A 23,954-nucleotide genomic window follows, 5' to 3' on the forward strand; every position below is an offset into this window, starting at 1 on the left:
GAAGACAAGGCTTTTTTTCTAAAGTATGCAAGAGCTTCAGGCTTTGGGGAAAAAAAAGCCTTGCCTTTTCATGGTGTCACTGTGCCGACCCCCTGTCAGACTCCCCTTCACCACCTGTATCTCTAATGAACGGGGTGTCCGGCAGGGGTCGTGACACAATGAAAAGACGAACCTTTTTTTCCTACAGCATGAGGTTTTTGCGTGTAAGAGAGAACTTCAGGCTCAGCACAAAAAAAGCCTCGCCTTTTCATTGTGTCGCGCTGCGCCGCCCCCCTGCCAGCAGAGATGTTTTTATGGGAGGGCAAAAGGGGCTCTTGCCCTGGGCCCACAACTTGGAGGGGGCCCCACAAGACTGCCTGATCTAAAGAAGTACGATTCCTTTGTTCACCAGACTTAAATAGCACACATCAGGATATTTTATGGCATGGTGCTGAGGCTCTAAACCTATTGCCTGTATGTTTTGGCAAGCGCATCCTGCCTCGATCAATCTGTGTTCACTGTGGTATATATAGTGTGTGTGTTCCTTACGGAACAACTCCTGCATCATTCATTCCTTCCTGTGGGAATTATGTTGATCATGTGCAATAGCCATTTTGAAAAGTATATTGGTAAATTGAGTGCCACAATGGTTCAGAAGTTAGCTCAGTGTGTTAACCACTCATTGCAGAGACTTGTGTTCCTATGCAAGATTAGAACAGCACATTCATCTAAGACTGGCTGAGCCTTTCCTATGTTTGAAGTTTAGAAACCTGCCTGCATATGTACTTGGTCTTGCAGCACAACAGCTGCTATTATCAGCAATGTACCTGCACCATATAGGCGTTGCAATAAAAACAAGCATGTCATCATTATGGGGAAGCTCTACGAACTGGTTTGTTCAGATGGGGTGTTGTAAAACCTAGGCCATCACCTCCAATGAGGAGCATAAACTGTTAGTCCAAGGGATTGATAATTATCCAAATTTGGAACCAAAGCATTCATGCTTGTATCCTGGATTTGCCAGCAGACAATACAGTGATCCTGGTCAAATCAACTAATATCTCATACATTACTGTACTGTCTTCTGTGAAGTATGTCTTCAGGCATTCTGGTGGCATCGTTTAGCCCATTACTTGATCTTTCTTCTTTCGTAGGCCATTTGAGTGGAAGGGGTGGTAGGCATAATGGTGCGGACCAGATGGTTCAGGACTCGGGCAAGCATATTTTAAAGTCTGCTCGTTTGACACAAAAAATGCTTTGCATTCAAAGGTTTTTCTGCACGTTTATAAATGACAATTTCACAAGCCAGTGTTTTGGAAGTATGTAAAGCTTTAAAATACAAAATACAAACCCAGATTAAATCTGTTAAATCACACTGATTGGTATGCTGTTACTTATATACTTCTCTTGACAATAGCAAGTTTGAAGCTAGAATCATTCTGTGTTACACCCTTCTATAAATTTAGTTTTTAAAAATGGTCATGTTTGGTAATGTGATTGGTGTACTTTCCAAGTCAGTTTTATAAAATGAGATTATTTTAGTTCATGGTAAGAATTGGTAATGAAAGAGTTCAAATGCAGAAATTGCAGAGTTGGCACACATCCCAGATTCAACCCTTAACCAGTGTGTCTAATACCGGGCATCTAATTTAATCTTGTTTTGACCAGCCTCTCGAAAATGCCAGTCGCTAAACCTTTCAGAATGGTCAGCCCTTCAGAGTGATTTCCTTCTCAGGGTATAATCTTCAAAACAGCCTCACTCATGGTGTTACTGGTTATTTATTTATTTATTTGTAGATCACACAAACAGCCCACAGACATCGAGACGCTGGTGTTGCTTCCACTATAGTGTTGCTTACACTATGCTTCCACTATAATAGTGAACATTGATATATTGCACACCACAGGCACTTATTCATTTGATCCCTAATGGCAACACTATTTGAAAACCATGCCCCACTTATAATCTCTGTCTGTCTGGATACAGACACCTTCCTGGTAGCTTCTAATCTGCATTCACTATCCATGCTGTCGTATGTGTAACCTTCTCCTTCCTTCCAATTGGTCTCCTCTATCCATGCTTGAGCACTTTTTCGTTCTGTGAGGCAACAAATGTGAGTTTGCTGTCTACTCTGGGTTATATGTGCCTTTTACATACAGTCCTGCATTCATACTACAGGCTGCATACCTTCCTGGATTCTATTGATAAAAAGTGTCCTGAATCTATGCTAGAACAGAAGTAGCCTCTTCGTAGACCCTTAATGTTGGCCTTCAAATGGTACTTGTTTATCATTCAGATTAGAGCAAGAATGAAGAGGGTAAGGGGACTTAAAGGGAGTAAACATGTTTATTTTTAATGCTGTGAGGCAGCATGTCTACCTATGGGTCGTGATCATGGCAGGGGGCGGGGGAAATATTCTTGATCACTTAATTCCTTTGGTTTGGTGGAGAGGGGCCCGAAAGATGTCCGTGCCCAGGGCCCCAAAAGTGCTTAAGATGGCCCTGCCTGCCAGACGCCCCTTTCATTAGAGATGCAGGTGACATCACCCTTGCACCCCAGGTGAGAGAGTGATGAATGATCCCTGCCTCTCTAGTGGAAAAGATGCCTGGCAGGGGTTCAGAACCGCGATTAAAAGAGGAAACAATTACTTTACATGACTGCTGCCTGTTAGGCCCTGGCTCTGGCTCTTTTGCAAAATGGAGCCTGTGCTCTGATGGGGGCGTGGTGTAACAGGCAGCATTCAGGTGAGGTAAGTGTTGCCTCTTAATTGCAGCACTGACCCCCTGCCAGGCCACGCCCCCTAGGAAGGAGGCTCTGTTTGATGTCAATGTTTAAAAGCAAAAAGGCCACATGAAGTACTGCCCACGTCTTTCAGGGTGCGCCGGGTGAAGTGGGGACAGTCCGAGAATGTGTCATAGGGTGTCCACGTAGGGCCCACTCCTGCCCAGGAGAGGGAAGGCCCTGCTCCCGCTGCCGTTCAGCTGCCGCAGGAATGCGGAGTGACTCCACCTGTTTACTCAAATAGCCATAAAAACCCCGTGGCCTTGAGCGTGAGTATGATCGTCCTCACTTAACGATCCCCCGCCAATAAAAGGCAAGGCCTCGGGAGAGTGTAAGGTTTGCTGAGGCGTGATTGAGTTGTGCAGCAGCAGAGGGAGCAGACGCCCGGTAAGTGATGCCAGGGGACGGGGCTAGGGGTGCCTTCGTTTGGGGTCTGTCTAATCATTTGGGATCTGCCTGATGAGGGGAGGCGTTTCAGAGCTTTGTAAACAATCTTTTTTGAGTCGCAGACATATTTATAGCGCCAATCTGCCATTGTTATGAATTCACAGCACATTTGAGTCAGAAAGCTGGTTTAGAAGAAGTCGTAGTTACAGTGTGTGAGGCATTAGGGCGGCAGCTGTTTTCTTTTTATGTCTTGAATAGTGTTCGGTGAACCCACTCTTCAAATAGTGAACCCGGAATATTTTCAAAAGGTCAACAATGGCCTGCGGATATTTACAATGCCCTGCAGGTATTAACAATGACCTTCAGATATTTACTGGGCACTTTTTAGGTGGACAAACCCAGTCAGTCAAATCCACCACTACAGATCACTCCTATTTATTTATTTTATTTTGACATTTGTATAGCGCACCTAACACGGGGGCATCTGGGCGCTTTTTGCTTAAGAAGGAAATGCCTCCCCCAATAGTTTAAAATGGCCACTGGGCAAAGGGCCCTATCACCAGTGCTTAATTTGTAAGAAAATAAGTGCCAGAGCCCAAATATTTTCTAGTCCGCCTGTGACACATCGAGGCGGGCAGCTCCCCGCTGACTGTTGACGCCACCCACGGCTGCTCCCTACGGTGTTAACATGTTTTGTGGTTAAAGTTGCAGCTCACACCGGTTCATTGAGGGTGATGGATGCACTATGCGATTTACAGATGTCGATCGGCATAACATAATAGTTATGTTTTGAAAAACAAAACCAATGTTTAAGTGTTTCTTTAGAACCATCACCGTTAACATTTTGCTCTGATCCTATTGGTGGCAAGCGGAACATGTTGACAAACTATTCACTGAAGAAAAAATATATTTTCTTCTTTGGGAAATTGATGGGCAAATGCACGCAGAATCCTTACTGAACTGATGAGCGTGCCTGTCAAACACTGCAGCAGGGCCTTCTTGTATAGGTTGGCACTCATGGCAGGCATTCCCTCTTTGATATTGGCCTTTTCAGGGATGGTTGTTGTCAAACCACCCCACTGGGTGTTACAGTAGAGCATTTGCTGCAATGCCATGCATGCTGAGTGGAGCAGTGTGCAGGCATGGCCAGCATCTGTGCCCAGCATTGTCACCTTCCAACTCATGGTTACTTATGAAAATGGATAAATAGCCCTGCCCTGCCTACCTCGGTCACCTGGCTCTTGAATAACAAGGAGACAACTGAGGATGCAAAAGACTCTGGCCAGTGCACACTGGTATTGATTGCTATATTAGTCGGATTGACTGGCAGCTAAAATAATAAAGTTGGCACAACACCACAACAGAATTAATCTGGGATCAAAAATAAGTGCCAGGGCTGAGCCCCCCGCTCTCCCACAAATTAAGCACTGCCTATCAGGCCAGAGAAGGCCAGTGGGCCAGGTTATAGGGCAATGTAGGGGGTTGGTAGCAGCAGTCATCCGCTAGCACCCCTGGCAACACCATGCTAAGAACTGCACCACGGAGCTGGGGATTCCTCTCCAGTGGGCCCTTTAGTATGCCCCCCGCACCCTCACTCCCAGATTCAACACTAAAACCTACAGTGAGTCCAACTCCACTCACTTTCCTCCTTGGGCCCCCTCCCCTCACCCACCTGTGAGGCAAAAAAACTTGGGATCATCATTGACTCCTCTCTCTCTCCTTCTCTCCCAACATCATGGACCTTGCCAAGAAGTCCAACGTTCCGCTCCACCTCCTCAGGAGCATTCTACCTTTCCTCACCTTCCCCCAGAAGCTCAACGTCTCCAGAGCCCTGCTTCTCTCTAGGCTGGACTACTACTTGCCTCTTCCTGAATCTATCTCTTTCTTCCCTTTGCCCCCTTCAACTAATCTAGAATAGGGCTGCGAGACTTATCCTTGGCCTCAAACCCAGGGACCGCATCTTTCCAGCCCTAAAATCCCTCTACTGGCTCCCAGTGACCAAAAGGTTACATTCAAGACCCTTTGCATCATTCCGAAAGCTGTCTGGGACCTCTCTACATCCCGGTTTCACTCCTTAAATACTTTCCCGCCAGAGTGCTTCGGGTCCTCTGGCTCCAACTCTCAGCAGGTCAAACGTTTTTCCAAGCAGAGAGTGGGAGGTAGATCCCTTTCCTTGGCTGGTTCCTCCCTCTGGAACGCCCCCTCGCCCCCTCAGACTGGGGCCGGATCTTCTTAAGTTCTGGAAACTTCTCAAGGCTTTCCTTTTCCCCTCTTCCTTCCCTCTACCCCTCACGTGCCATCTTTCCCTGTGCCGCTGCGACTGCCGCCTGTTCCCTTCAGAGTCATACAGGGGCCATACCACCCACCTACCAGTCCCCCCAGCATCCCTGCAAGCACTTGCCCTCGGGCACCCTTTGGGCACAAGCCCTAACCTGGTCCACCTTTTTCACTGCACTTATCCTCCCTTCTCCCTCTCCTTTCCCTGGCACTTGCCGTTTTGGCCCTCCAGCATTTGCACACTCCCCTCCCCCGGGCACTCCTCCCTCCTCCCCACCCCCGCACTTACCACCTTGACTTGCACTTGCACTGTAGGATTGCCACAAGGCCAATATAACCATTTTTTTGTTGTTGTACCTTTTTTCCTATGCCCCCCTCTCCCCGGCCCCCCCAACTTGTCTTGTGGTGCCTGGAAACACTTGTGAATAGGCGCCATACAAATGTCCAATAAATAAAATAAATTCAATGACTAAAGAACTTTACCAAAAAGCAGGAAGATGATCAACATTGACCACTAGCGCTCAGACTCCTTACTAGGGCCCTCCACCAATGCCCCAAAGCCGTGCCCCATCACCAGCTCATAGACACCTCGCCTGGAGCTCTACCACTGAGGTAAAAGAGCAGCTCCTTTCAGAAGCCACCCTTGCACACAGTAAGCAACTGTACCCCTTGGCTAAACGAGAAGCTCCTCTCCCCTCCCCTCCCTACAGATTCCTTACTCGAGGGTCTATCTCTGAGATGAAAGAGTATCTTCTCAGACTCCGCTGTAGGATATCCAATCCTCTGACCAAGCATCAGACTCCAATGTAGGGGATTGAGTCCTTTCACTAACAATCAGACTCCATTCTAGGACATCTAGTTATCTAACAATCAGACTCCACCCAAGGAGACCTAGTGCTCTGACTAAGATTAGACGCTACTCCACTCTCGGAGACCTAGTCCTCAGACTAACCATCAAACTCCACTTTAGGAGACCCAGTCCTCTGGTTAACCATCAGACTCCAATATCGGAATCCAAGCCCTCTGGTTAACCATCCAACTCCGCTCTCGGAGACCTTGTCCTCTGGTTAACCCTGATTAACCATCAGACTCCACTATATGAGATCATCTGACTAAGCAACCTCCTCCTAACTAGCAGCTCTGCCCTGGGTCAAAAGCACATCTCCTCTCACCAAGTTTTAGGCACCAGACTAATGGAGACTGTGGGTCTCTGAGCTGGAGGAGCAGCTCCTGTCATCAACTGTCAGACCCCTAACAGTCAGACTCCTAATAGGGAGTCATATCTCTAGACACCCAAAACCCTTCTATTCCCTATTGTTTCCATGCTTTAGATAGATCACGCACCACAGTTTATTCCAGGGCCAGGTCAGAGGCGCCCCCAAGGGGTGACCAAGGGGGGCCACTGCCACCCTAATGAAAACACTGCCCCACCCCACCGGCACGCCTGTTTGTTTTGGTGTGCCACCCCAAGATTTCCAGTGACCTCATCAGGTCCCCCTTATGAAAAATGTCTGGGGGCGCCACTGGGCCAGGTTCCCCTTCCTGGAGGCAAGCTGCGTTTTTCTGTACCCTTTCCTTCATTCACCAAGGGTGGTTTTAGTTGGCAACACCTGAGGACCAGCCATTCTAGGGTATACACTTCCCCGATTCTTGATGTGACAGTGGTATGTTTACCGAGCCCTTTGTGTGTTTCTGACCGGTACACGTCCATGAGCATCCTGCACAAGTAGGGTCGCCTCCTTTGCTTATGTTCAATGCAACTTGCTCATTTAAGAATGGACACACCTCCTGCAGCCCTTTTCTCAAATATGAGAGTATATGCCCTGCTTATGATGATGCGGCATGAACACTCCAAATGCCTCCCCTGCATATCCCCACTGCTCCCCTAATCTCTTTGCACGTGCCTCTTTCGATTTGCACCCTGACTTTGTGCCTCAGTCTGTTCGACGTATCACCCCATGTTAATGTCCTTTGTGTGTCTCCCCGCCCTTCTTTTTAACGTTGCCTTTACACAAATTAAACACACGCACACCTCTTTTCTTTATCCCTCCAAGCCTGGTCTCGGCCCAGAGCATATTTTGCCTCTCCTTCTTTATAATCTCTCTACCTCGTCCCCTTCCTCTCGTCTTTGCTCGCTCTTCCTATTTCTCTCACCACCTCTTCTCTCCCAGTGTGTGACCATCTTCTCTCAGTCCATCTTTCTTCGCTTGTTACCTTTCCTCTTGTCTGTGTTCTTCTCCCTTTCTCATCTCTCACCCCTTGACTTTCAGTCCTCATCCCTCTTGTGTGTCTATCTCCCTTTTTCCCTTCTCTCTCGCATACACACACCTCACTTCTCCCTCCCGCTTCTCTTTGCCCCTTCCCCTATTCTCTCTCTCTCACTCTTTGCCAGCACATCCCACGCTTCCTCCCCTCCCCCTCCACCTCTGTCTGCCATTCTATGCTCCTTCACTGCTTGTCACTGTTCTCTCTCCTCATGTTCCCTTCTCCGCTCTTTCTCTTCTCCCTAAGTGTGTGTCTCCCGCTCTGGTTTCCCTGACTCCATACCAATCTCTGCCTTTTTGCCATTCCTCTTATTTCACTCTCCCCCACTCTCTGCCTTCCTTCCCCCTTCCTTTTTAACCCCCCCCCCCTTTTCTTTTGCTGACCGCATTTGTGTTTTAACCTCAGGGTTTCAGAATTGGTTACTCCAGTCCCTAAAAAACAATTAACAAACATTGGCAAAAGCAACAATTTTGGCTTTTGTTTGTCATGCGATGCGCAATTTACCAGTAACTACCGTAATGTTACCAGATGGCCATACGATGGCAACAGCTGACAAATGTAAGTACCTGCTCTCTTATTTATTTATTTATTGATTGATTTATAGTGCGCCGAAGCCCGCAGGCATTAGGGCGCACAAACAAAAACATAGTGGACAAACATAAAGGCACAAGACAAAAGCGCAGGAAGAGCCAGCGCGTCACGGAAACAGCATTAGTTCAAGGTAGAACTTTAAAGATTTTAGATGAATAGAGCAGTGTTCAATTTCCGACGAAAGATATCATGTTCCTTTATCAGCCTAAACTCCAGGGGCAGGGCATTCCAGATCTTAGCACCCCTGATAGGGAAAGCTCTTCCCAAGCAATTGGCGAGAGAGAATTTGGGAGTTTTTACCAACGCCAAGGTGGTTGAGCGTAGTTTCCTCAGTGGCTCATAAAGAGAGACCAGGTCCCTAATATAGATTGGAGCGGTGCCCAATAGCGCTCAATGGGTTCGTGCAGCAGCCTCGATTTCTAGCCGAGCGGTAATCGGAGCCAATGAAGATCTCTCCGGCTATCCGAGATATGCTCTTAATTTCTTTCTCTCTCGCTTTGCACCCTAGCAAATGCCTAATACCTGTCAACAAGACTAAATTGTTGACTTTGCCAATGCGTGTTTTAACGGCTCTTCAGTGCAATGAAAAGATGTGACGAAACACATGTTGCTTGTAAATGTAATGGTTGAAGACACCATTGCTTAAGACATTTTGAGTATACGAGAAGCTTGTTTATTACTGCTGTTAAGCCATTAACTCTCAGAGGAGTGCTTAGAAACAACACAGTGCAAAGTTTGATGTTACTACATAATAGAGTTAGCTCAAAGAAATCTCAGGAGGGTGATTTTTGGTAGCGGGGAGGGGCAGTCATTCGATGGAAATGCCTGTTGTGATTAGCATGGCCGGAGGTGGTGAATGTGTGGGTAACAAGCCAAACAAACACCACCCACAAACCGTGGTCCATCTCTCTCCCATCTGTACTCCAATGCAATAGTTTCTGCTTAGAGGTGGTGCAACAGCACCACATAATAGCGCAAACTAAAAAGCAAGTACAGTGGAGCTGACAGCAAAACAATCAAAAACAATGTAAAATTAGACTTTGAGAACACAGTCTGGGCGTGTGGTAGCCCCTTGTGCCAGGGTAAATGGTCTGGCTTGTCATAAGAAAGCATCCATCTTCCTCTACCGAGCTGAGAAGTACTAAGGTTAGATCAATCGGCATCAGGGGTGTTTTGGAGATATAGATGTAATAGCTTTATATAGGAAGGAAATGTGGTTGAGTGTTGTTGTCGACTGGTGACGCCAAAGGGTTGCTTTTAATAATAATAATAATATTTATTGTGTTATAGTTTAAAGTATAAACTTTACACACATTTTAAGATAACATATAAAGTTAATACATAATCCAAATACAAATTTAAATACAAAAAGAAAAAAGAATTCATATCATACAAAATAAGAAAAGCAAAAAAGAACAAAACTAACATATAAAATCTGTATACATACATTTCATACAATCAACTTAATAGCTGTCTATACAAAGTTAAAATAATCACCTAAAGAGTTATACCCAATCTGACTTCAACTCCCAACCAGATGGTATATAATGCTATCAGCAAACGTATGCTGTTAGAATTCAGACAATGGTGCCAGAACAAGGCGTCCCCAATATGCATAATTTCATGAACATAGCTGCCTAGGTGGGGGGGAAAAAGTACTAGCCATCTCAGAGCATTCGGTCAACAAATTATTTGCCGTCTCCAGCTGATCTTGAATTTTACATAGTCGACATATTCGCCGCTCGACAACAATCTTGTCTTTTCTCTCTGTGATCATGATTGTGGGTAGTTGCTCCAATCTGAGCAATAGGATAAACCGTCTGAATCTGGCTGATGGACAAATATTCAGATATCTCTGAGGTTTCCTGAACTCAAACAATCTGTATTGCACAAATTGATAACTTCTCAGGCTTTTAAGATGTTCAAAATTCTCTAACCAGTCCCAGAGGTCTATACATTTGCTCAGCTCTCTGTTTACTTCCTCTGAGTAGCAGCCGTCTCTAGGTTGCCAACCTATTTCACGGAACAAATTAGTCATCTGATCAATAGTAGAGCATACCGAATGCTCCTTTTCCATTTCCTGATGGACCGCTGTTAGTAATCCATTACTTGCGTCACGGGTCATTCTAAGATATAACGAAGCCCGCTTCTTCAGTACTAATGCCTTTAAGGAAGTCAGGCCAAGTTCTAATCTGATGATGGCCATAGGGACACAAGGAGGCAAACCCAGAATATGACGCCAGAATTTACCATATAACACCTGTAGCCACTTTAGATCCAACTCAAGGAGGGCTTCTAATCCGTAGATTACAGCTGGGGCAAAAGCTTGGACATAGAGTTGGCGAGTACCCCACAGAGTGAAACTGCCCTGTTTAACAGTAAATCTATAAAATAAGTCAGTCAATTGTGCTGCTCTAATGCAGTGTGATGTTTACAGGCCACATAATCTCCAGAGACTTCAAAATATATGCCCAAGTAGCGGTATTGAGGGACATAGTGGATGTTCGCTAAACCTGCTGTAAGTTGTACGCGTGATACCTTCTTTTTAGTGTATCTCATGATCTTTGTTTTTCCTAGATTTATACTAAGACCGTTCTCCTCTGCATGCTCCCACAATGCCACCGCCGATCTGCGCATCCCACTGATAGTATAATCAAATATCACCAAGTCGTCCGCATACGCTAATACTGGACAACTGGCTTTACCGATTTTAGGAGGGCAGTTACTGGCACCAGTTATTGCATCGGGGATGTCATAAACATAAAGATTATATATTAGAGGTGCTGTTACGCAGCCTTGTTTAACTCCCCTATTTTGGGCAACATTGTCAGTAGTGTGACCTTCCTGATCTAGCTTCAATTTGACTGAGTTATTTAGGTGTAAAAGTTATAGGTAATATATTAGACCTTCCGGACATCTCATTAGTTGTAATTTTTTCCACAAACGGCTTCTGGGTATGGATTCAAATGCCGCAGAGAAATCTATATACAGTGCGTAAAGGGGGGCCGCCCCTCCTCTTAATGCTATGGTTCGTAGAATATCCATTACCATGATATTGTGCAAGGTAGAATAACCCTGTCTAAACCCACTTTGAAATTTAGACAATACCCCTGAGCCCTCAGCCCCTGTTTGTAGCTCTTTGAGCAGAAATTAGGCAAATATCTTTCCTGTAACGTCTAGCATTGAAAGCAACCTATAGTTGCTTGGATCGAGCCTGTTACTCCTTTTGAAAATGGGAATTTATATTGCCGTCTGCCAAAAGCAGGGTATTTTACCTGATTTTAAAACTTTCTCAAATAATATGACCAACAAACTCGCCCAGAATTCAGGGTGTGATTTCAAGACAATATTGGCCAGTCCGTTGGGTCCCGGTGCTCGTGAGGATTTTGTCGCTTTAATTTTATTCAGGATGAGCTCATGTGATATGGAGAATGGGGCCTCTAATGGGGGACTGCCCAACATTGTTACATCCTTGTCCTCTGTGTTTCTGTTTTCTAAGAATTATACCCACACTCTAGCTTCAATGGGGTTGACCAAGGCCCCCCTCTGCACACCACGTGCCTCACTCAGGAGGGACCAGATATTACGGGTCTTTCCTTCACATACGGTCTTAACTAATCTTTGCCAGGAGAGTACCTTGTCCACCCTTTTTTTGCCTTAATGGCCGCCCTGTACCTATTTTTAATCTCCCTGATTGTTCGGAAGTATGCTTCTCCATGGGCCATCATTTTCTTGGCCTTTCATAACTCGGCTCTGTGGTTACATTTCATGTCTCTGATTGTTTTATCAAATGATAATTATTTTCCAACAGGGCTCAACATCAACCCCATAGGTGCTACTGCATGTTTACCTACGAAAGTATAGATCCAATCCTCTATAGAGTTGATAGACATCACATTAAAATTAAGCAACTCGTTGGATTCTACTGCTCCCAGATCTTCAACAGCAAGTGATATATTTTTGTCTGACCAAGAGATCCTGTTACCCTTCTATTGGTTTTTACCATACTTACATTACTGGATTGCAACTGTTTTCTGGGAATACCCATCACACATTTTAAAACTGCATGGTCGCTCCATTCATTGGGAATTACTGTCATGTCTTCAATCTGCTCTTGGAGCGTCGGGCATACAAATACATAATCCAGCGTACTACGAAAAGTACCATTTGACCATGTATGTTGCCCAGGATGGTCACTAATAGTTCTGCCGTTAAGCATTACTATATCCCAAGATTCAAACAGGTATTCCCATCACCACCCTCGAGGACTTTTTTATTGTGGACCAAAGTTCCCTTTTCTTTCAATTTAGGATTCAACATTTTGCTCTCCCGCCCTGTCATATGAAAGTTTAAATCCTGGTTATTTCATGTTTAGATATTGTGTTATTGTGTTGCTGCCATGGTCTGAAGAGGGACTAAAGGGCCGGTCGGTGTAGGTCAGCAGGGGGGAGGGGGAAAAACAGGGCACGGCAGGAAAGAGAGGGGAAAGGGGAGGGGAAGGCCAGTGAGGAAAGTTTGGAAGGAGATGCGCATAAGAGATAGAGGGGGAAACCAGCTATTTCCGCACCTGCTGCCGCTCAAGTCACCCCAAGCAGTAAAGCCCGGGCGGCCGATTGCAGGCCCTTTAGTCCCTCTTAGAATATATATCTCATCCTCCCACTTTCCAACTCCTTACTTGCCAGAGTGCTAGATGGAAGCACCAAAACACAGACGGTCCCTCCACCAGGGCTCTGTTCACTGAGCCACTCTCCAGGACATCACCGCTTCAAAAACGCTGTGCCCCACTCCAAGGACCTGGTTCTCTCACCCAGCGTCGGCAAGAACCAAACAGATCCTTCTCGGTCTCCCTTTCGCGCTGATACTCCGGTACTGGCCCACGAGCCGCCCCAGCCGACAGCACCGAGATCGAAGAAAGGGTCGAGGAAAGGACCCCACGGCGTGCCTACGCACGTACTGCCGTTCAGCCGTGTCAAGCCGCACCTCTGTGAATGTGAAAAGCAACGAGGCCGCCTCCGACACAGTTGTTTACCAACAGTTGCTTTTGTAATCCCATATTCTGTACTGTCTGTAGAGATTTTAGGAGATAAAAAATCGTTTAAAACACCAAATTAGCAGCTGCTCACCACTAAGGGGTGCAAGCGCTTGGACCCCACAGTTTCCTAGAGTCATCTAGACGTGGACCCCTTGCTCGCAGTGCTCAGAGAGGCACAGCTCCACCTCACTGATGAGGCCCAACAAAGGCTGAAACACGTCTCTGGGGTTGCTGTTGGTACTCTTGTTCAGAAGAGAATTGCCATAGCATTTTGGTACTGGACTGCACCTTGGTGAGGATAAAGACTGATATGCAAATGGTTATTTCCCTTCTGTGAATTTATTTGAGGGGTTTGTTGTAGACTGCAATTAGCCTGCGGCCACTACATGGGGCTTGGCTGTAAGGGGAACTTTTCCAGGATTTAAGTTTAGGGAAACACATTGAATAAAAGTGTTAGGAACCCATTCTGTAAGCTGCTAGGAAATACTAGGATAGACGCCGCAGCCAAGTACGCGACCCACAATGGGAGAAAGCAAAACCAGGGGTTACAGAGGTCTCTTTTCGTCAACCACCCTTATTTCCTGAGGTTGTGGGACCAGTTTGAGATCAGCTTGAGGATGGCTCTATGTTAACATATTTATTTTTTAATGCTGAGGCTGCCCTTGCCTGTGTCTCCCCCACAATACTCCCCCTTACCCTCTTCCCCCTTGTACATAGAGTAAAACAGGAATGCCAACAGCTGTTTAGGTCATTCGCCTTTAAAAGTAGGACCTGTGGCTGAATACCCTGGTGACGTCCATCACAAGAGATTTCTCCAACAAGCTATTGATCAAAACTATGGCAACACAACTGGACCACGCAACAACAACAGCAGTGGTCTTCTTAAGACTATTTTTGTATCACCTCCTGATGAAGCTGTGCTATACAGTGAAAAACGTGTTGAAGATTTTTTCATTTTACTATGGAAATGAAAAGAAACTCTTGGATTGATGGACAATAAAAGTCATTCTTGAATTTTATGATTCACGCTTATTGAAATTAAGATGGATGATCACTTTATTTTAGGGGTCTGCAAGCTTTGGCTCTCCAGATGTTTTGGCCTACAACACCCATCCGCCCAAGCCAGTATAGTCAATGGTGAGGGATCATGTGAATCAAAGTTCAAAACATCCAGAGAGCTGCAGGTTGCCGACCCCTGCTGTATGTAAATCTAACATGTTTGAAAATATATGTTAATCCTGCCAGTCCACTCATGCACCTTGCTCTAAAGCAGTGTGCTGCAACCTTTGGCTCGCCAGATGTGTCAGCCCTAACCAGCACAGTCAATGGTGATGAATCATTGCAGGGACAGGCCGAAACATCTGGAAAGCCACCGGTTGCATGTCCCTGCTCTAAAGAAAAGATAAGAAACCTAACATCAACCAGCACCTGGCAAAATATAACATTTAAACTTCATTTGTTGGATCTCCATGTTTTTAGGTGTGGTCTTCAGATAAGCAATTGCCATGAGAACAATATGCAGGTGACTGTGTAACAAGAAGCATTCCTGGTTATTTCATGTTTAGATATTGTGTTATTGTGTTGCTGTCACGGTCTGAAGACCCAATTGATGCGTACCGTATCTTGTAACTTGTACAAAGTCAAATCAGGGGTCCCCACGATAACCAGGTGCACAGCCAGGGATAAAGGACAGACTCTGGAGAAACGTTAACCCCTCTGTGTCCTTCTTGTTCTGACAGATCCCATCCAACATGGCCGCCCACTTGCTACGCGCTGCATTTTGGATTTGTTATATCCTGGCTTTTCTGCTCTCAGCACACACAGCATCAGGTAAGAAGGAGAGACACCACAGTATTGGTGAGGCTGCTGGTATTCATAAAGGATAAATCGCTCAGGACTGAATCTGCAACCCAGCATCCCAGAGTCAGACACGCCCTAGAAACCCTCAGTATCACCTAAGCATCTCAGCTCTCACCATCTCCTTCGACCTTTCCTTGATTGTTTCCTCTTGACCCACCATGTTCTATCTTTCATTGCCACCATTTTAGTTTCTGAAACCCCTCCTTATAATTATATGCCCCCCCTCCATTCGTCTCGCAATTTTCTTACAATCCCTGGTCTGTTGTCAGACATTTCCACCAACCAATAAAGCAACATATGTGAAGTAGAGCAGGATCCACATGCTCTTCAGGTAAGTTGCCAACAGATGCTTTATTTAAGTTACACTAAGTTACATTAAAATGTCTCAGTAAGAGCCACTGGCTCCCATCACCCAGGAACGGCCTTTCCAACTGCCTGAGCGTGGAACCTTAACACAGAACATTCTCCCACTCATACAGCAATATTCTCCCACCCATACCACAACACTCCTGCTTACATCACTAGCCCACACATCCATCCAAAGTACTATACAAAACATCTCCCTTCCTTTCTAGGCTACCACACATATAATGCAGGCACACTACAACACATCTCCCTTCCTTTCCATAATACACCATATACCATCCAACATTGCAACACAAATATCACACCCACATGCACCCGTCACGGATTCACCCACACCCACATACATGCTAATATAATGAAACTTCAGGGAGCACTTTGGGTGTGTACCCCTCTACCAATATCCAACATTGCACCCCATTTCCATTCACTAACGCACAGACCGGAAGGGTAGTCATAGACACTCACCACACAGCCGTTAAAAAAACACAGTGTCGCTCTATGCCAATGACTGTGCCACACACCGGAAGCATCAGTTCCATACTCTCTCCATTAGCAATGTTTCTAAAGAGCACAGTAACACTCTATGCCAAGGACTGTGCGTCACACCGAAGCATTAGCCCCATACTCTCAGCATTCACACTGTTTCTAACCAATGCAGTGTCCCTCTATACCAATGACTGTGCCATACACCGGACGCATCAGTCCCCTCCACAATGGTTCCAAAGAGCACAGTGGCACTCTACACCAATGAGTGTGCCCCACACCGGTGAAACGAAACGCAGTGTCCCATCCTCATCACTACATTGACCATCGATTGAGCTCCCCAACCTGTATCCCATTCTTCTGTGAGCCATTAGCTACATTTATCCTGAGCTGCACAACCAGCCAGCTGAATTGCCGTGTTTGCAAAGCAATAGGACCACAGTTGAGAAAGGCTTCACCCCTGCCTCACTCATTGGCACATAATCTGTGATTTCATTGATCACACTTTCCTTAACTACCTTTAGTTCGACTCCTGGTGGTCGTACAACCAACATACATATATAGGTATATGTGTATTGTAAAGGATCAAGAGTAAAACTCTGACACAGTGGCATGTTTGTTGGTTGCTATAGACTTTTATTTTCATAAAGTAATAAGGGTTGGGGAAAATCCTATCTATACCTAATCCTAAAAGGGGTTTCCCTACCTCAACAAAACGAAGGACCGTCTGTGTCAGGATGTTAAAAAAAGAGTGTCCTCCATCCTATGTTCAAAAATCCTAATCTGCTCCTTAGATTCTAATCTCAACATAATGCGTACAGGGAGGCTCTGGTAAGTTATATACCCGTAACCTGCTTTAAAGTTTCTCAACATAAAAGGTTTAAGGAGCAAAACTTAAAAAGGACATAGAAGTTTTGACAGAGAAGGGGATCCTCTATTCCCCTATGTTTTCTCTGGTAAATAAAGGTTTACCCAGCACCTGTGGATGAAGGTCAGTAATGTTCCACACAAATGGTGAAGAGGGGTGAGGGGTTGGTTCCTCCCATGTGTATCGCTCTTCTCACAGTATTTCACTTCACAATTCAAGGGGGAACATCTTCTCTCTTGAAGGTCTTCTTTTTTTTAATCCCACATGTTCAGGGAAAATACTCATTTTCCTTTACTGAGTTCACTTTCAATAATCAACACTTTAACACCATTCCACTCAGCACCAGAGGTATGATTCCTTCCTTACCTTTCTCTTAAGCACACACTTCTATTGTTTATTTAATTTCATACAATCTCGTCGCTTTCGACATCTGGTGTGCTTTCCTGCCAGGTTATTTGTTACTTTCTCTTTGGTTCTTTAAAGGGGTATGAGTCTCCCCTTTTTTGCTTTAAAACTTCAGATTTATTTGCCTCCTCACTCCTTGTGTACACCCTTGTCAGGATATCACTCAACTTACCTTCTCACTCCTGCTGTACTTCCTTGCCATGACATTGCATCCCGTCTCACTTCTGGTTTACTCTCCTGCCATTATGTCACTTCAACTCTTACTCCTGGTTTACTCCCTTGCCAGGATATCACTTCATCCCTTACTCCTGGTTTACTTTCCTGCCAGGATATCACTGCGCTTCTCATCTCCCGTTCTACTCTCCTGCCAAGGTATCACTTCGCTTCTCACTCCTGGTTTACTCTCCTGCCAGGATAAGACTTCGCTTCTCACTCCTGGTTTACCCTCCTGCCAGGATATTGCTTTACTTCCCACTCTTGGTAATGAGTCTCAGACTCCCTGTTTGCTTGATGCACTAGCCTGCCATTGACTTTCTCCTTCTTTATTCACTCTTTCTTTCATCCACACCGCAATAGCTTTTCACAGTCGGGTCCCTGACATCTTTCCAATAGAGTTTGTATTTACTTTGTCTCCTCTTTCCAAGGGTTGGGTCTCTGACCCCTTTTCAACTCTGTCCATATGTATAACAGTTTCTCTTTTACAGTTTTGGGCTTCCATCTCACACGTATACAAAAAATCCCTTCTTTAGAATACAGTATCACAGACCCGTCTTTAAAAATGTTCTCATTTATATCAGTTCCATTACTATTTTCAATGGTTTTTTCTCACATGCCCAGCGTGACACAGCATTAGCTGTTCGGTGCCCCGGTAACCCATTCCATCAACCTGGGCTTACCGGGCATCTCTGGCGATCCTTGCGTCTCCTCTTTGGCTTCTCGTTCGGATCACCGACTAGGAGCACGTCCGGTCAGCCGGTACGTCTTTGCTCTGGTTTCTCTAACTCCTGCAGCTTATGTTGAACCCGGTCACCAGGAGGCAGGCTGCTTTCAGGTCGGTTCCTCCCCACACCGTCTGTTTGGGCCTCCGCGTTGTGACTCACAATCTCCTGTTTTCTGGCATCTTTGTCAGCATTCACACCGGTTGCCTTGGCCTCGGACTAACTTCCCGGCATCAGTCAAAAGTTTCCAAAGACTAGAATACAGTGTTGGCTTACCGCTTCCAGGCATCTTCATTGCTCCATCACTCTTCCTCGTCTCAGTACCTAAATGGGGGGTGGGGGGACAAGGCATTTGGCTGGAAAAACCAGGGATTTCTTCATCTCTGTCACAATAAGCCATACAAGTATGTTCTACAGGTGTATGGGTGTCATGTGGAATTAAAGTTGCCAGGTTATTTTGCTCTATAGTTTTCACACCTCTCTGTACTTGGTCTTCCCACATGTGGTCCTTCCACAGATATCCACCCCAAGGGTCAGAGTCAGGTAGCTTCTGCCTTTCAAAGGCCACATAAGAGAAGCTTTCCTCCAGAGACTCAGTGGCGATATTGTTAGATTCATCCAGTATGCATATTTATTGGGTGGGAGGAGATAGGGAGGAGAAGATGGCTATGGGGGGGGCCCTCCCCTCCCAATTAAAATCATGTCTACCACCAACAGGAGTCGAACAAAAGGTGGTCGAGGTAAATATGGCTGATCAAATCATGCAGAACCCATTGGAGGCCTGCTGTCCCAATTCCACTCCTTACCAGTAGTTTCTTTGGGCTCTGACTCATTCCTATATATGATCACTATGGACTTTCCTGAGCATTCTCACTCCTACTACAGTGAATGCAATATATCCTGGGTCATATCCACATCAAACCTTTCCGTGTGCATTCCACAAGCTCAACCATGTCTTCTTCTTACTTCCCAAAGCTCAGTTATTGAAGAGCAAGTTACAGCAGTAAATATCACCCAGTAAACCCTGGCATGGATGACCCAAGAGTAGTGGTGTGCCCCACCAAGAGGTCTGCCACCCAATCAAGTTCATTTCCCTGTGGGTATGGGTTGAGATGTCCCCAAAACCCTACAAATAGTTTCTAAGAGATGGTACTCAGCATTGCCTACTGATATCAGTGACATATGTGCATGTGACAGTGCAGTGCATTCTGATTGGATGTTAGCCTGTTACAATGTATAGTATATCCACGTTGTTCTGCTAAATCCCCTTCCCAGGAGCTGGAGTGTCTATAAATGGCCACACCATGAATTCTGCGTTATCTATGGGAACTGGCATGGACTTCTCCCTTCGCTGCTCTGCTGAGGGCAACACTGCGGACGAGGAGCTCATCTGGTACCGCGAGGATGGCCTCTTAGACCTGAACGCCTATAACAAGATCAACCACAGCGAGGTGTGCGTCGTCAATATCAGCTCAAGCGACAACGAGGTCCCCTTCACCTGCATGCTGAAGAGCAACTCCACCGCCAAGGTCACTGTGGTCCTGGACGTTCAGTGTGAGTAGCGTTTATGGGATTGTCCATTACATGGGCGCACAGTCAGGGTTTTGTCATTTTAGTGCAGGGCATACCCAGGTCCAAGACTATGATACTAAGTGGGTGGATGCAGTATGGGGTTATTCTCACTGGTAACGGACTAAGGCCTCGTCATATGGGTATTTGCAATACATGTGTGTAGAGTTTTTGTCCAAACAGCATTTCTTTAAGAAACCCAGAGTTAAATCATCTTTGTATACTTGTACATACTAGCTAGCCCAGCTTCAAATACCCAGATCTAGCGCTCTCTCCCGATTTCCACCTTTCTCTCTCTCTCTCTGTACGTACTCTCTCTCTCCAATGTACTCTATGGGGGTCATTACGAGTTGGGCAGTATCACGGTGGTAAATCCACTGGGATACCGCCCAATGGAATTAGCGTTACTGCATCTTGTTCCTGCCGGATCACAAACTGCGGTGCAGGGTAAGCCCCCATTTTTTCTGAGTCCATTGGACTCAATGAGACATTTTCGGTGCAATTACCACGGCGGTAATTGAGCTGAGAATTGGCAGAAAGTCGGCGCATCCACCTCCAGCTCAGAGCCTCAGAGTTTTCTCCAAACCCGGGATTGGGTGGAGCGGTAATGCAGCGATAAGAGCGTTACAGCCGCATTTATCGTGAGGCGCTATGTGTCTGTCTCTCTAACCCTCTGGGTGAGAGCTGTGTTGTTAGGCGTGAGTTAGGTGAGCCACCCCAGCCTTTGGTGTCAGCAGTGCTACCAGAGAAAAAACACAGATATCTTAAAGGGCGATGCTGTCGCTTTTAAAGGTTAAATGTGGAATGAAGGCAGCAGCGATGGATGCATTCCCCAAGGTGAGGCCCAGCCTTGCATTTGGAGATGTACACTGTCATCACGTCTGTGTTCTGCAGGAAGTCGTCATCACAAAGTGGGCACATTGCCTGTACGGAGGAGATGAGGGGGTATGTGGACAAGCTCTGTTAGAGGTGCTTTGGTTCTAAGAGGCCTTATAAAGTATAAGAGGACCAGGGCCTGCAACTATGTTTGCTATCTTTTTCTGCTTGCTAATTACTAGTGTTTGTACATACTGTAACACATAAATGGTTTCAGCGAAGCAACCAACCAATGGCCTGCATGCAAAACTAGACATTGCCTTGCTAGTTACAGAAGAAACGGATAATTGGTTATAATCTGAGCATAACCGTTTCTAACAAAGAAGGACATCCTGTGAGACAAAATGTGTGTGCTGTCGGCAGACGTCTTAACTATTAGATCCCAGGACGTCTCTCGCTTGGCCGCAATAGGCACAGGACAGAAAAAGTCAAGAACAATTCCTGTTTGGTTCCGCTAGGGCCTGGAAAGGGCAAGAACTTGTGGTCCATGCACCCCAGGCAGAACAGCAGCATTTGCATGACACCTGTGACGAATCAAGGGAATTCGTCCCTTCTTCCTTAGGGGGAGCCCCCCTGTGAGGCTAAGGAGTTGAGCCCTATCTGCAACACCCTCCCAAAGGGCAGAGGCCACTGGTACCTTGTATCTTGTGACCTGTCTCTCTCCCTGCATGGATGTATACTTGAATGCTGCTGTGATCTCAGCAGGGAATGTCATGTGAGTGTGTTGAATGTTTGTATTTGTCCAGGGTTCCACTCAGGCAGTTGGTGATGATCAGGGGTCATGCCATAAAAAGTTAAGTGGGGGGACTCATCAACAAACGCCATGGGATGTGATGTCACCAGAAATTAGCATATCAAGGTGAAATATGCACATTTCATTCAATTGGCTTTGCATAACCACCCAAATTGCACAGGACGAATGGCATTTGCCTTTCCTAAAATCAACACACACAAAAAAACCAAGAGAGGATATTTTCTTCTAACAGTGTTTTTCAAAAAGTTAAAAGGTGTACATGTTTTAAACTCCAAGAACCAATACAAATGCCTTCCCTGGGACTTGCAGTACCGAAATGGGACATTTCACCTTTAGTTTCTCATTATTTTTCCTCAGGTTATATAGTGCAGTGGTGAAGTCTCCTCCCTGCAAACCTGACAACTGCGTTCGATCCCTGAGGTCGGCTTTAATTCATAATTTCAAAGAGGACATTCAATGTTTCTCATTTTAGCTGGGGGGGGACTGAGTCCAGCTGGGGGGGACTGAGTCAACCCTCTGGAAAAGTGGGTGCACTCAGTCCCCCCACGTGTACCGCCGACTTGAGCCCTGGTGACGATGTAGCCTGGGTGGTGGGACCAGTGGTCTCCCATGAAGATCTCTGCTCCTTGATCCTTATTAATTGATATCCTGATTATAGCTGATTCTTTCTGCAACCTAATAAAGGACATAAGGATTTACCATGCTGCCTCCAGAAACTTATTTTACAATACTGGCGATGAGCTGACTCAGGAATATCTGGGAATATCAGACCCACCAAGGAATATGCAATACAGAGACTGGTATGAAGAAATGCCTACCATACGTTATTGGCAACAGGAAACAGCCTGTCACTTTAAATGGAAACCTCCATTTAACTGGGATGATGAGGAGGCTGCAATGGTAGAGGCGCCGCAACAATCTTCGGTCGATACTGCCCCGGGCCGGCCCGGGGGCCACATCGCTCTCATCTGAGTACACCCCTGGGAAGGAGAAACACAGATGGCCCCCCGAGCTCTGCCTAGCCCCTATGTCTGATGGGGGAAAGGGCTATCCAGAGATCAGGCCTCCCGGCAACACAGCCCAAAATGAAAATTACTCCAGCGAGTGGCGGGGCCCACATGAGCTGGAGGTCAGGCATCCCAGCTGTCAGCGGCTGAGAAGACACAAAGAGCAAGGCACAAAGCAGCCCCGCCCTGGCCATGCCCACAGGCCGCGAGGGTGTCAGCACCCCAGAGGATGGGGGTGTCTGCCATCCACACCGCCGAGCATCTTGTGTCCACGGCCAGGGTCCTGCACTGGGCGCAGTCTGTCACGGCTTTCTCAGCTCAGTGCCCGGCAGTTGCAGTGGGTTTATGGCCATAATACAGAAAATATAAATCGCGAAAAAAAAGTCGCTTTTTTTTTTAATGACGTTTTTTATTCGAAATGGGGGGATCCCCCGAAACCCCCTTTTATTTACTTTTTTTTTTTTTACCATTTTATTTTAATCCCGGACCCCAAAATAAATATATAATAAAAAAAGAGATTTTGTTTCTCGATAATTTGACCGACCACCGTTGCAGTGACGCTTCTGCAGGTCATGTTGAGGTGGATTAGGCTGCTTTTTTGGGACTAGCGGCTAACCTTTTGGATGTAGCCAATAAGATTCTATCCGGGGCTACAACTAAATGTCCCTGGGCTATAGCACCCTGAGGCCTCCCCTACCGATGCCTTTGTTGTATACTTTTCATTAGTCAAACTGAGAAAACATACAAAACAGTGCACATTTCTCACCGTGCCCACTGCCTCTTTACCAAAACTAACAACACTACGGACCTCATTACGAGTTTTGAGATAGCCGTGCCCTTAATAAGGGCATAGCTGCCTCCAAACTCGGGTCTGTGGTCCCTGAATGGGAAAATACCAGGCCATTCCGACTTTGGAGGGTCTGGTATTTCCCCATTCAGGGAACCCGGACCCAGACCATCCCCATCGGGCTCAATGGGAATGGGGAGCATGCTAACAACGGGCCCGTTAATGGCATGCCCATTGTTAGCATGCTGGTCCCCTCGCAGGACCCGCAAAGGACGTCTGGTTTGACCAGACTCCAGAGCGGGTCCCGCGAGGGGACCTTGTAATGAGGCAGTACGAGGTTAACGGCGCCGGCACCTTTACCGGCTCTGTTAACCCCTTACCGCCTCACTTGTAATGAGGCCCTACCTCCTTGATACTCGTCACATCCACACTTCAAATAAATCAAACATTAAACTGTCCTAAAAGCAACTTTTCAAATCTCTGTGCAAATCCTGACTTTGAGAACAGCTCTGTAGAGAGCTCTGGATCGAGAATCACCTTTTTTACATTGCTTGATTTCTTGATTCGTTAGTTACATCTAACAAATCAAGAAATCCTGCAAAATAGTGCAGATGTGTCTTCATTCCCACAGCCTCTTTCCCAAAACTGCCAGCACTTATCTACCTCCTTTATATCCCTCACATCCTCCCTTCAAACAAATCAAATCAAACGTTATACAATCCCAAAAT

At 46.1% G+C, this 23,954-nt stretch overlaps 1 protein-coding gene across 1 annotated transcript in view; it reads left to right on the top strand.

Moving 5' to 3' along the window:
• The first annotated feature begins 3,041 nt into the window (after positions 1-3,041).
• TMIGD1 (transmembrane and immunoglobulin domain containing 1) overlaps positions 3,042-23,954 on the top strand; it is a 48,681-nt gene continuing 27,768 nt past the window's right edge. The window contains exons 1-3 of the mRNA XM_069615246.1: positions 3,042-3,148; positions 15,053-15,143; positions 19,509-19,787. Of these exons, the coding sequence (XP_069471347.1) occupies positions 15,065-15,143; positions 19,509-19,787 (358 nt within the window). The 5' untranslated portion in view covers positions 3,042-3,148; positions 15,053-15,064. The remainder of the gene's footprint in view (positions 3,149-15,052; positions 15,144-19,508; positions 19,788-23,954) is intronic.

Source organism: Ambystoma mexicanum, chromosome 9 (genome assembly GCF_040938575.1).
Source record: "Ambystoma mexicanum isolate Mex_15411 chromosome 9, UKY_AmexF1_1, whole genome shotgun sequence".
Taxonomy (NCBI): Eukaryota; Metazoa; Chordata; class Amphibia; order Caudata; family Ambystomatidae; genus Ambystoma; species Ambystoma mexicanum.